At 40.3% G+C, this 14329-nt stretch overlaps 1 protein-coding gene across 1 annotated transcript in view; it reads right to left on the bottom strand.

The window, feature by feature from the left end:
• Positions 1-14329, bottom strand: part of LOC111875709 (receptor-type tyrosine-protein phosphatase kappa) — a 134812-nt gene that overhangs the window by 54525 nt on the left and 65958 nt on the right. The window contains exon 2 of the mRNA XM_023872169.2: positions 1032-1144. Coding sequence (XP_023727937.1) covers positions 1032-1144 — 113 coding nt within the window. The remainder of the gene's footprint in view (positions 1-1031; positions 1145-14329) is intronic.

A 14329-nucleotide genomic window follows, 5' to 3' on the forward strand; every position in this document is an offset into this window, starting at 1 on the left:
ATATCTGATAATAGTTCATCTGTTCAAGATATTCCACGCGTTTTATGGAACCCGAAGGAGTATTACATATCGGAAGACTTTGTCACTGTACCCTACTCAGAACCAGTCAAATCCGGTCCTCACCATAAAGTTTTAATTCTTTAGGGCCAGTTTTACTATTAGGCTATTCTAGCACATACGCCAATGTCTCCAAGTGCTATCTGCCCTTCAGGATTTCGGACTAAAACTTGGTTTATGTCTACATAACCCCATTTACTCGACCATTATAATAATATTATATGAAAAGCATAAAAACCAAAGCCTCTTGCTATGCATAATTCTTCAGGTTTGTTTTACGTCCTTTCTCATACATACTTCTCAATTCTAAGAACCTCTAAAGAATTTATGCCTCGTTTACGACAGATCTAAATTCTATTATTTATATTTTGCCTCCGTCTTTTCGTTCTCACTCCACTGGGTAATCATCGCTAGGTTTCTTACGTCTATTGTTTTCGAAAGTGAGATTGTCGGCCTCACACCCAGCCCCACACACTGAGGATTTCGGGTACCTTCGGCCTGTCTAGCATGGATAACACTGCTCTCCGTGTGATCAGGGTAATCTCCCAACCTCATTAACGTAAGAGGACAGGAGTTGAAGAAAGCAGTCTTCTGGGATTTGGCACCGTGTATATGTGGTGTTAACCGACGTTTCGGAGGAACGTATCGCCTCCATCTTCAGGGTAGAAGAAAAAATATAAGAAATCTGCAAGCGAAGAGACCNCCGCCGTGAAAGCCTCAAATCTTAAAGGACAGGAGTTGAGTTACTTTCCTTAGGTCCACATATTCTTAGTATTTTATTCTCACTCTCAATCTATTTACTTTCCTTTGCGGTCAAGGAAATCTAGCCACCGAATAAGTGACTGACCGACTGGCATAACTGGCAATCAGACTAACTGATCAGCTAATTAGCAATCTGACGAAGTGACAAACTGTGTCTTTGTATTAGCGTTTTTAAACTTAGGGTTCTACTGACAGCACGAATTGAAACTTACCTGGAATTCAACTCTGTAAAGGACTTGGAACTTCCGGCGTAGGTCACAGAGCTTGGTGTAGTTCTTGAGGTCGATCGGCTTGTCAGGAATTGTAGATTTGACGCCATTTTCTTCTGCAAGCAAAAGGATAAAGAAGATTTGTGTGAAGATGACGACCTAGCATTTCGGTTTTAGGAGGATTTGTGCCAAAATCATACCACCTTAGCGTATTTTCCATGAAGAGACGTTAACTCAGAACAATACGAGAGAGGGGTAGTGGCCCAGCTTGTTCCAGAACTCCTCACTTTGCTGGAATCTGAAGGTTCGTTGCGCTGTCCACAAGAGTCCGCCAGTGAACGCTATTCTGAAAGAGCTAACCCATTTCACTTCTTTAAAGTCCATTTTAATATTATCCTTCCATTACACCTAGATCTCTCTTGTTGTATCTTACTTTCAGATTTTCCGGCTAAATCTCTAATCCTTACATGACCCACCCATCTGACCACGTTAATGATATTTGACAAGAAGAACGGATTGTGAAACTTCTCATTATATGAATCGTTTGATACGTTACGAGAACGATAATGACGATATAATGGCTCATGTGCGTGAGTCTGAGACATTTGAAAATTATAAAACACAAAGCAAACTAAACAATTAGTCACACGCTAACTTCAAGTAACTTAAACTAACCTAAGACAATCTAAAATAATGTTACGAGCTACCTGAGAGAATTTAACGTAATATATTTTAAATTCACGTGATTCTTATCAGAACCGATACCAAGAAGTCTAATAAACAGGAATGAAATAATTCATACAGTAGCGCATGCGTAGGAAGAGGCAAAGAGAGATCAGACCATCGACGCCTTTACCGATGCGGAACTAAGCTAGACTTAGGGCTGAAATGAACTCACTGTTTTGGGCCAAAATGAGCAGGACTCGTCTCTACCTTCCTTTAACACCCGACGACACATGTTCAATCTCCAAAATCTGTGTTTGGAAATATCCGAGAGAATGGTCAGTGTCAAAATAATTAGATTTTTTGTCGCAGAAATATTTTAGACTCAGTCTTCAAAACCCCATACTTAAACAGAGGACGATCTATTCATGTCAAATCATATGCGTGACTGGAGAGGATACACCAGACCAACGATGTCCTTATCGATGCATAGAGTCGGAACTTGGCAGTGCTTTGTCACATACATAAAAATATAGCCTGGACAGGAGCAAACCACCAAGAAATATAAACTGACATCGAAGTTGGGAACCGAATATTCTTCCGGTGAAGATAATAAATTACAAGGAAAATAATGATAATATGCTGGCAGATGCGGATATGCCTAACAGACGTGGATACTGAATAAAATCTAATTAAATGACATAACAACATATAGCCTTAGTAACCTAACCTGACCTAACAACATAATTTAGTAACCTAACCTACCATAAACTCAAACAAAAAAGTAGAGATATCACTGTAACAGGCCGCGAAGGCCAGTAGGGTTATGAGACGTCGAGGCTCCCACATTTTCTCTAGATAATCAGCTCACAGAAGGCGGAAAGATTGTCAGCTTTACTCACCCCTCCGGAAAATTCCTGGTACTCATATCTGTTAGAGTCTGAGTCGACTCCAGGGTCATAGGTAACGTAGTTGGTTGGGGAACTACGCTACAAGTAGGATGGTCGCAGGTTCAAGTCCTAATAAGGTGGATTTTTCAAATTTTTCATAAACTTACATGACCCTTATCAAAACCGGGGTTACTGTTCCAGCATGAAACAGCATAATCCAGACTTAAGCAGTGAATGAATAGATTGGTTTGGAAGACGCATAATCGCGGAGGAAATAAGCAGTGAATGAATAAATTGGTGTGGAAGACGCATAATCGCGGAGGAAATAAGCAGTGAATGAATAAATTGGTGTGGAAGACGCATAAACGCGGAGGAAATAAGCAGTGAATGAATAAATTGGTGCGGAAGACGCATAAGCGCAGAGAAAATAAGTAGTGAATGAATAAATTGTGTGGAAGTCGCATAAACGCGGAGGAAATAAGCAGTGATTGAATAAATTGGTGTGGAAGTCGCATAAGCGCGGAGGAAATAAGCAGTGAATGAATACATTGGTGTGGAAGACGCATAAGAGCAGAGGAAAGAAGCAGTGAATGACTAAATTGGTGTGGAAGACGCATAAGCGCAGAGAAAATAAGTAGTGAATGAATAAATTGTGTGGAAGTCGCATAAACGCGGAGGAAATAAGCAGTGATTGAATAAATTGGTGTGGAAGTCGCATAAGCGCGGAGGAAATAAGCAGTGAATGAATAAATTGGTGTGGAAGACGCATAAGAGCAGAGGAAATAAGCAGTGAATGAATAAATTGGTGTGGAAGTCGCATGATCGCGGAGGAAAGAAGCAGTGAATGAATAAATTGGTGTGGAAGACGCATAAGCGCAGAGGAAAGGAAGAAAAAGAACATCAGACCGATCAGACCAACAACGCATTTGCCGTTGCAGACGCTTGGGAATCGAGGAATTTTTTGTCTGTTAAAACTGACACTGAAGAGTTTCGGTATGTTTTGAAACTGTTCACCGTCGCTTTTCATCTGATGACAGTTACGACAAATAAATGGATCAAAATGAGAGAGATTTCTTTTTATTGAATGCTTCAATGTGTTTCGCTGTTACTATACACACAATGCAGCACTAAATGGGACTGTAATTTTATGTGACACTGAAGAGAAATCAAGAAAAGTCCACAGCCTCGTCTTAATCGACGTCATTCTTCTTCCTTCCTTTTCTACCGTTTTTATTTCTACTTTTGCCTTTTCTTATTTAATACGTATTTCTGTATTCTCTCCTACTTCCTTTATTATTTTCTTGAATGTTACTTCGTTTCGTTGTTTGATAATTCCTTCTTGTACGCTTCTTCCTTTAATATTTCTGTCCGCATCCACTCTTTTCCCACTGTTTTCTTTCTTAATTTTCTTTTGCCTCTTGAACGTTCCATCTCTTTCTTCGTTCATTAAGGTAAATTTGTCGCTCAACACAACTAATTGAGCACTACGCCATGAGGGCCTATGGGGGAGTGAATGTATTTTTTTATTGGTACTACAGCCTCAGTGGGCCTAGGCCTACCTTCATGAACTTCACTTCGGTTTTTCTAGATCATACACATACGGTAGGACTCCTTGGGCGGGTGATCAGCTCGTCGCAAGGCCTCTACCTGTACACAAACACAGAAAAACGCACACACAAACTAAACATCCATGCCCTGGGTGGGATTCGAACCCACGATCCCGGTTTCCAAGCGAACGAAGACAGTACATGCCTTAGACCGCTCGGCTACGGTGACCGGCGGAGTGAATGTATAGAGCCATATTTTCTTGACCCCGGCAATAGCTAGAGGTGAGTGGTCAGCTTCACGCCCCGGCCACTTTACTCCCGGGAAAAGAGCCCCGTTACCCATTGGATAGGAGGTTGGTTGAACCCCAGAGCCGGTCTGGACGATCTGGAGAAGAGAAAATTCTTGACCCTACAGGGACTAGAACTCCGACCTCTCAGTCATCCAGCCCGTAGCCAGTCGCTATACGGACTTTGCTACCCTGGCTCTTCCTTTCTTGACCTTACTTTCTTTTATATCTTCACCTTTTTTCTTTCCTTTCATTTTACATAAATCCATTGTGCTTTATTTCTATCAAAACATGTCTCTTACAGACGTTACTTATTTCTTCACACTTTCATGATAAGCGTTACTGTTGTTGTAGTCCTTGCTGTGCCGCAATTGCCTTATATATTTTAATGAGACGCGCGTGAAAGAGAACACGATAAAGTTATGCTAAATTAAATATCAAGAACGAACAACTACAACGATAATGAAGCGCAAGAAAAAAGTCCAAATAATAAGAATAAAAATAAATTAAATTCATATACAAAAATGAATAACAGATTAATAAAGAGTGCTATCGAATACAAATATACAACACCAATATGCGGAAACATGCATGTGACAATATACAACATAACATAAATTCAGATTAATTTTTTTTTGCATCAGAATGGAAAAGAATAATAAACTATACTTCGTAGATATTTCTATAACAGGAACAGAAAACAGCCTACAGTACAGCAAGTGTCGCAAGTCTACATCATCCAGCACAACAATACACAATAATTCATGTTATCCAATATGAAATAATATAGCTGGAATTATCTACATGCTCAATAAGCGCCTGTACCACAAATAAAGACAACAGAAACACAAAAATAAATACATAAATAATAAATTACAATAAAGGTACTAATAAACAAGTAGGGCCTGAAATATAAATTTTGTAATATTTGAAACTCAACACGACAGCTATAATACAGAGAAAAACAACTGTAACAAAAAAGTACCACATTCACATGTTTTGTTAATGAAACCAATCATATAAATATCCAAAAACACCAACATAAACGTAGCCTACAGACGAATATTTTCAAGAAAAGCAACATAAGAGAAATAGGTTCGATAAAGAAAAAATTTCCTTGATTTGAGAGGTCAAAACGGAAGGATTCATCAATAAAATATATGCAGAAAATGCAGAGGCAATATGATACATGAATGCCATATATGTATACATATTCACAACGCACTTCAAACACTGGGTACACGCACGGAAACAAATAATGGTATGAATATAATCCTAAGAGCCACACAGCCTTGGCTCCTAAGGAATCTTGAAAAATTCCACATTCGTTGCACTCACAAACAAAATCAACATGTTGACGAATCGTTAATGGGAGCTAGGCTGCGGGATGAACGACCGATTAATCGGGGTTCGAATCTGAAATGAAAAGAGATATTTCTCTTCTCTCTATAACACCCAGACTGTCTGTAAAATCCGCTTAGCCTCCTATATACATGAATATTTCCTGGGGCGTGGAGCTAACCACTAACCCCCATCTAATGCAAATGCATAGATTGTGGGAGCCATGTATTGTGCTTAATTAAACTTAAGCATAAGCTTATATTTTTACTTCACGAATCATTAATAGACAACATCAACCCTACTACAGACTCTATATATATATATGTAACGTGTCGGCAAACCAGAGGAGTAACTTCTATGGAAACGCTGGCACGTTAAAATATATATATATATATATATATATAAAATCAGAACACCAATACATCAGAGCTAGACCACATTACCGTACCTTCACTTGCATCATCATACCAGTAGCTAGCAGCAACACACGTCCCCTCACAACATAAACCACAAATACACACACAAACAAACTGGTAATACGTTCAGTTCCACTCAGGCGTTAACCTCAAAATATCCACAAGAAGCGAACGCGCTATACATCAGCACCTTACATGTGTGTAAGTACAGTGGATGAATATGCATCTGGGCATTAATAAAAATAATCAATACGGAGATTAATAACTGATGACATATGCGTGAAATCTTCGACAAAATCAAATGAAACAAAACCTGGAAGAGAGAGTGTACAAAACCACACATACAGAACATATGCGTCAGGGATTAGAGCAAAATCATTCCTTTAAACAAGTCACTCTGCAGTGCAGATCAAACGACGTGTTAAAAACTAGAAGACACTTCCACGAACTACATGTACATAAAATATATGCACAAAAGGCAGCATATGTAAAAGTTTTGCTACCACATATCTGAAAACTAATACAATGGCTAATACCCTGGCTATTACTATGTAGTCCGTGTGCATTATGCTCACATCTTAAGTAAATAATTCAAAATATAAACATTTAAGATGTTATATTCTTAAAATTAGTAGTTATAAAACAATTTAACTAATTTGAAAAAAAAATGCAACGGAAACCAACTCACACATCAAAATCTGTACGCTCCATTCAATTATTGTTATACATAAGCATGAACTCTCGTAAGTAACAGGCCAGCTACAGCGAGCTCCAGGTCTCACTGGCCCGGGGTACACGACGGGTATACAGAAATTCTTAACCATGGTAGCCAACTTGTCTATGGGAAGGAAAGCTCAGTAAAAAAGCCTAGTCCTCCAAGATTGTGGCTTTGCAACATGCTGCTAACCTGCTCAAGCAAAACGAGAGTTTCTCTTAATTTTCAAAAATCGAATTGTCATGCTGACTGCTTGATATTAGAGGAAGGAACGGACTAGGAAACTCAACCACTGCAGATGAAGATGACGTTGATTATGCTCATGGAGCTGAGCCCTTCTGGAGGAGCCGCCAAGTGTGCAGCTACTCAAGAACTTCCCAACATTTTATGGAACCCGAAGGCTCATTACCGTGTTCACAAGAGCCCTCAAAAGGTCCTTATCCTGAGCTAGATCGATCCAGTACACACCTTTCCATTCTATTTCTGAAAGATCTATTTTAATATTGTTCACCCACCTACGTCTTGGTTTTCCTAGTGGTCTCTTTCCTTCTCGCTTTCCCACCAATATACTATATGCATTCCGCTTCTCACCTATTCGTGCTACATGCTCTGCTAATTTCATCCTTCTTGACTTGTTCATTCTAATTATATCTGGGGAAGAGTACAAGTCATGAAGCTCCTCATTATACAGTTTTCTCCAGTGATGATCATATTGAACCAAAATTAAAAATATTGATAAATATATGGCTAATAACAACTAAGCTGACAATACGCCACAATATGATGATGATGGCCAATAGGCAGGAATGTGTTAAGACGATGAACTCTGTGTAATTGTTGTAACTGAATTAAACAGTTGTATTGGCGGAACTTATGTTTCAAATTAATCAAGAAAACTCAACATGATACTCCATTTCAATACTCTAATTTATGTCTAAGTATTCCAAGTGTGTTCATCCTTCGAAATTTTGTTTGAATTCCTCGCGTCCTTAATGAAAACTACATATGCTGCTCGTCACACTGTTCCCAATTTGAACATCTTAATAATATCTTGTGAAAAATACAAATGATGAAGTTAGCATAAGTTTTGAGAAAAAATGAAAATGTCTTGTAAGATAATCTTACTGTCTGTGTCCCCGTTTAACTCCCTATCGCTATTAGTCAAAGGTTCGTTAAACACGTTTCCGCGGCAGCGAAAACACAAAACGCAACAGTAGAAGAATTATTAGACGCGTCTTTCTCTATGCAGTCCGGGTCATACGAAACGAAAGTAAGCGAGGTAAAAAAGGTAAAAATGTAAATTTGTCTCTGTGCTTAATTAATTAAACAGTTAAGCACTACACCGTCAAGCCATATTGGGCAATGAACGTATAGCCTCAATATTCTTGACATCGACGTCGAATGGCGGTGAGTTTGTAATGTTACATGCAGCAGCGAGGCACTCCCTCTCGGTACTAACTTCGCAGTTAATTGAATTACAAAATGGCTGTCAGACCCTGAGCAGATATATTTGACTATATGCTCCTTGTTTCAAAACCGCAACCTCACACACATACTCGAAATAACAGCAGTATTTGTATAGTGGCACCAAACCAGAAGGAAATAGGTGAGTGGGAAGACCAAGGTTAAGATGGGAAGACTGTGTGTGGCAGGACATAAGAATTTTGGGTATAAAGAACTGGAGGAATGTAGCATCGAATAGAGAAGAGTGGCGAGCAATCCTGAGGAAGGCCAGGGCTCACAAAGGGCTGTCGTGCCAGTGATGATGATGATTTGTACAGTGGATATTCTGTACAGTAACAACACATTCTAAGAACATGTACATTTCGATTGAGATGCGAAGGCAGAGAGGACTTTTGCATGTTCAGTGTCGTCGTTATAATGCAGACAAACTCATAACATAAAGAAAGCTATAAATATTATGTTTTTGGACATTATCCACTGTCTTGTCATTATGTAAAATCCGTCCTGTTTATTGTAGCATAAGATACGTAAGATAGACAAGATTTGCTTCGCAAAGCCTGTACTGTCAAAAGACTTGTATATATTGCGAAAGGAAGAATTTTGAGTAATATGCCATATGTGTGAAAGGTACACTTGACAAAGGCCAAGCATCTTCATAAGAGACAAACCCATACTCTCGTCAGAGGGGATGTTACGTAAGGGCTATGACCACAAGGGTTAGTTGCATAAAAGAAATCTCTGGTTGTGAGCCTCTAGGGGCTTGGCGCCGAGATAAAATGATTGGTGGCAAACTTCCAGTCGTAAAGTAACTCTGATCTTGACTTTGATTTACATTGCTAGACGCCGCTACCAAGCAACGACTAGTGAAGACAGCAGACTGAGAAGTAGTGATCTATAGAGCGTGAGTCATAGAGGCTGGTATGGTTATTTTTAGTTACGGGTTATAAGCGTTAGATGAATGGCTTTATCAATCTAAACTCCGTGTCTGGTCGCTAAGACGTGACAATACATTAATTTCTATTAAAAGTATTTACACTTATATTTATTTATAATTTGAAACGTTGATTTGTTATGTATAAATTGCCCATGGACTGCGTAATTTGTACATATTATGGCTAATTTCTCTATGTAGACTCCGTGCAGAACGCAATTGATATTACATTATCACTTCAATGCCTGCCCATCCGTAGTTGCGGTCTGCGGCGTTCTGTCCTGGCGAGATCAGGACCACCCGCCAAAGTCTATATACAAAAAGCAACACGAACAAAAGACACTGTCTCATGTTCTGTGCTCAATGAAGCACCCGGCCGTGAATATGTATGTGAGAGTGAAGTATAACGCCAAGATTTCTTAACTTCAGCCCTATAAGGAGGCGAGTGGTCAGCTTCACAACCCAGCTGCTACACCGACTGAGAGAGCCTCTATAGGTGCTCCATGTATTTTACGTTCAAAGCGACACAACAGCGGCCCATGTCAAAATAAGTTGAACCTGAAGTGACTTAGACTTTTTGTTGTACCGGTATGTAACTACTGTCTTGCTTTCCTCCGCATTACATTAAACTGGCCTGCTTTTACCGGTTCTCACGGTCTCTTCGCTTGCGGATTTGTTATATTTTTCCTTCTACCCTGAAGATGGAGGCGATACGTTCCTCCGAAACGTCGGTTAACACCACATATACACGGTGCCAAATCCCAGAAGACTGCTTTCTTCAAGTCAGGAAGTCGATTTTTAAGGTGATTTTGGTATGTAGATATTTCTCTAAAATATGGGAAAAATAGAAGCTGATATTCAAATATTCCAAATTCAGAAAATATTTAGTCGAACATCCTGTAGCAGCGGACACAATCAGACAAAAGTAGAAGGAGTGAACTCCCCAGGGCACTGCGCACAATTCTCTTCACGTTGTCCGTGCAGTCTATTAACCTTGCTTGCAATCAGTTTGTAAACAACAGTTCAGTAAATACAAATTATAGTAGATAACTAACTAACGAACTAACGAACTTATTTCATGAGTCCCAAGTAATAAGCCTACAGCTCTTCAGCCACTCAAGAAAGTCCCAGCACTTATAGAACCCGAAATTTCATTGCCATATTCACAACAGCCCTGGTCTTGAGCCAGATGAATCCAGTCCACAACATTCCATATTACTTCTCGCAGATCCGTTTTGATATTATCCAACCACATAGGCCTAGGTCTTCCTAATGGTCTCTTTCCTTCAGCTCTTCTGACCAGAACTATTATGTATGCACTTCTATCCTATGAATGCTACGTGCCCTGTCCTTTGCATCCTCCTTGACTTAAACGTTGTAATAATATTGAACGAGGAGTACAAATTATGAAGCTCCTCATGTAATTTTCTCCAGTATCCTCTCTCTTCGCCCTTATTCTGTCTAAATATTCTCCTCAGCACCCTTTTCTCAAACACCCTCTTCCCTTCATATGAGAAACTAAGAGAGCAGGGGAGAATATAAAAGATTCTGAACTGAACTGTATTGTATTTAATTTGTTTTTAAGTTCCTCGTGAATAAAATATTGATATATTACTGCAGTTCCAAAAATATTTAAAATTTTCCACAATTTCAGAGATATATTGCGGAAAACTTGATCTTTCAACGGCATGATAATGTCTTCTGTAGTGTAAGATCAGTAATTAAATAACACAAATAACAATCAAAATCGACGTCTAACTTTATGTATTGATTTCTCATTTTAAATTTTACCAAATTTATTGTAATGGCCAATGCTATACAGGAAAGGCCAATTTATGGATCACAGGAGACGCCTGAATTCTTTTCCAGGCGGGCAAATACAGCCAGATTTCTGGGGGGGGGGGTCTAGTCGGTTTTTCATTAGGAAGCGAGACAGAAAATTTTCTTAAGAACTCACGTTTAAATATTTTAAGATTACTTTTATTCATGCAAGAAAGCGATTTCCAATTTTATTATTAATATTTTTATATTCCTTTCTCTTCTTTATTACTTACATTTTAAAAATCAAGTGAGGATATGGACTGGACAGTTTCCTAGTTTTCACCCGCCATCCCGCACATCTATCTTCGCCTTATGTCGATGATCACGCGGTTACGGTGAAGAGTACAATATTCTGTAATGTAATGTATGTTAAGGTTCACCGACGTTTCGGAAGAATGTACTGAATCCACTCTCAGCATTGAAGTCTAACCCCAGCAGGCAAACAAGTAAGTGCCTACAAGCACATTAAGCCGACCGAGGATAAACGGACGGGAGCAGTCTGCCGTACGCAGGCACCGAGCATTAGTCACGAACTCATAAATATACGATTATTTGTTCGTGCACTTTGAAATACCAGTAAATGTGATTAATTAATTAAGCACAATGCCATGCAGACTTTTTTCTTCTTCTTTTCCTCTTCTTCTGTGCCTGTTGCTCCCACTTTGGAGCATACGGCATCCGTGAAACGCTCGTTTCACTTCACTTTCTTAAACTTAGGCAGATGGTAGGATTCTTTACATGAGGGATCAGCCCGTCGCAAGTCCGCTACCTAACACAAACACAGAATAAATGCAAACAGACATCCACGCCTTGAGTGGGATTCAATTCCAGGATCCCATTATTAGAGCGAGCGAAGATATTTCATGGCTTAGACTGCGCGGCCATTGTGATCGGCATGCAGACTTATAGGGGAATGGAGGTACAGAGCCACGAATTCTTAGCCTCAGTTCTAAACGTAGGTAATGGGCAGCATTAACCCCAGAGGCTCTACCCCAGGAGAGGATCCCACCAATCAACAGAAAACAGACCGGACCCCTTTACCTTCGTCTTACACTAACTCAAAATGGAAATAACCGACCTGAAACTATGAAACTAGCTCTGCCAATTTTTCTTTTGTACTTTGTTTTACAACGCTTTCTGATCCCGGATTTCATAGCGTTGAATGGTAGAATGACTGATGGATAATGAATTGAAAAGCATTTGGAAGGAATGGGTCATGACTTAATCGGGTTAACATGCCGTAATCTCCACAGACGGTCTGAAACCAAGAGAACGGTCGATTTCTCTTCCGGGTTCTCAATAGAGCACATCTTGAATAAAATTCCTAGGTTTTACCGCTATACTAACCCGCTCGGCATGTCGACAATACAACTGTATGGTCCTCATATGACGACTGCATGCTCTGCATTCCTTTCTGCGTTTTATGTCCTGAGGAGGGCAGGGAATGTAGCACGAATGAGAGAAAAGAGGAATGCATATAGGATATTGGTGGGAAAGCCAGAAGGAAAGAGACCACTTGGAAGACCAAGGAGTAGGTGGGTGAACAACATTAAAATGGATCTTAGGGAAACAGAATGGAATGGTGTGGACTGGATCGATCTAGCTCAGGATAGGGACTAGTTGAGGGCTCTTGTGAACACGGTAATGAACCTTCGGGTTCCATAAAATGCTGGAAAATTCTTGAATAGCTGCAGAATTGGCGGCTCCTCAAGAAGGGCTCAGTTCCATGGGTAAGTAAGTCCTTCTTTGTGGGATATTTAACGACGCTCTCTAAATTATATAACGTCGGATGTGAGGATAATATTGTAGAGGATTTGGATGGCAGCAGCCGTAGCCTTGTCGGGGAACGATCCCGAAATTTATCTCACGGGACTGAGAAAAACCACGGAAACCTCAATACAGATATTCGGTGTTGTGGATGAGGTTTAAAGCAAGCGTTACAGATACGCCGGCAAGCTCTGCGGTTTGTTTCAATATGCTGATTTGATTTCTGTGAAAAAATGCTCATACGAACAAAGGCACCCTCGTAATGACGTTTCTGCAAGACCCAGGGGTAGCATAAAGTTGAAGCCCCTCCTACATGGTTACACTGCGCACTCTCAGAAGCCTCACACCCCTTCATTCCCCCCCAACTACAACCCTAAACTCAAGGAAGACATAGATGCCCTTTAATATTTATCGTGAAGTTATGGCCCCTGAAGGCAGGAGAGGGGCGTCCTGAGACCTGGAACCCCACCCGTGCCACGATATGCCCATCTATCCTCTCAAACAGGACGCATAACTTTATCATCTGACAAGTTTCCCATCCGCGGTTATGCACACAATACAGTACAATATGCTCGGTGGCAGCAGTACTATTGCGCAATTGTTATAATTCCACGCAGTCTGGACTGATTGAGTGAAATGTCACATTTTAATTATGTTGAAGAATACTATCCTCTCGGATGTGACATCACACACCCACACACAATATATACAGGGGATGGACAAAAATATGGAAACACCTTGTGAAATGCATGCCTGAATTGAAGTGTTTATTTTAGCGACGTTTGTAGGTCACGCTGTCGTATCTGCGCAATACCACTACCTGTACAACCTCCGAAATACGTTGCAAGCTTCATTTGTTGTCGAGACAGCGTTCTGCGCAATTTTTTGTGTATCATGTCAGAGCTAACAGAATTCGAACGCGGGAAAATTGTTGGGGCCCATATGGTGGGTGCTTCCGTAACCAAGGTAGCCGAGGTTTCTGGTGTTTCGCGAGGCACAGTATCCAAGATTATGACCGAACACAGGAGGACTGGGAAAACCGCATCTGATAAATACCAATGTGGACGGAAATGTGTGTTGAGTGATTGAGACAGACGAACATTGCGTAGGATTGTGACGAAAAATAAGAAGACTACAGCTGCAAAAGTGACTGTTGAACTGAATGTCACGCTCACAAACCCTGTCAGCACCAAAACAGTACGAAGGGAACTCCACAAGCAGGGTATTTCTGGACGAGCTGCAATTCCAAAGCCACTCATCAGTGATCAGAGTGCCACTGAGAGGAGAGTGTGGTGCCAAAGTCATAAAACCTGGACTATGGAGCAATGGAAGACGGTCATTTGGTAGGATGAGTCCACCTTCACACTGTTTCCGACTTCTGGCCGAGTTTACGTCTGGAGAACGCCATCCAAAGCTTATGATCCAGATTGTTCGCTGACAAGAGAGAAACATGGCGGGG

Source organism: Cryptotermes secundus, unplaced genomic scaffold (genome assembly GCF_002891405.2).
Source record: "Cryptotermes secundus unplaced genomic scaffold, Csec_1.0 scaffold478, whole genome shotgun sequence".
Lineage (NCBI taxonomy): Eukaryota > Metazoa > Arthropoda > Insecta > Blattodea > Kalotermitidae > Cryptotermes > Cryptotermes secundus.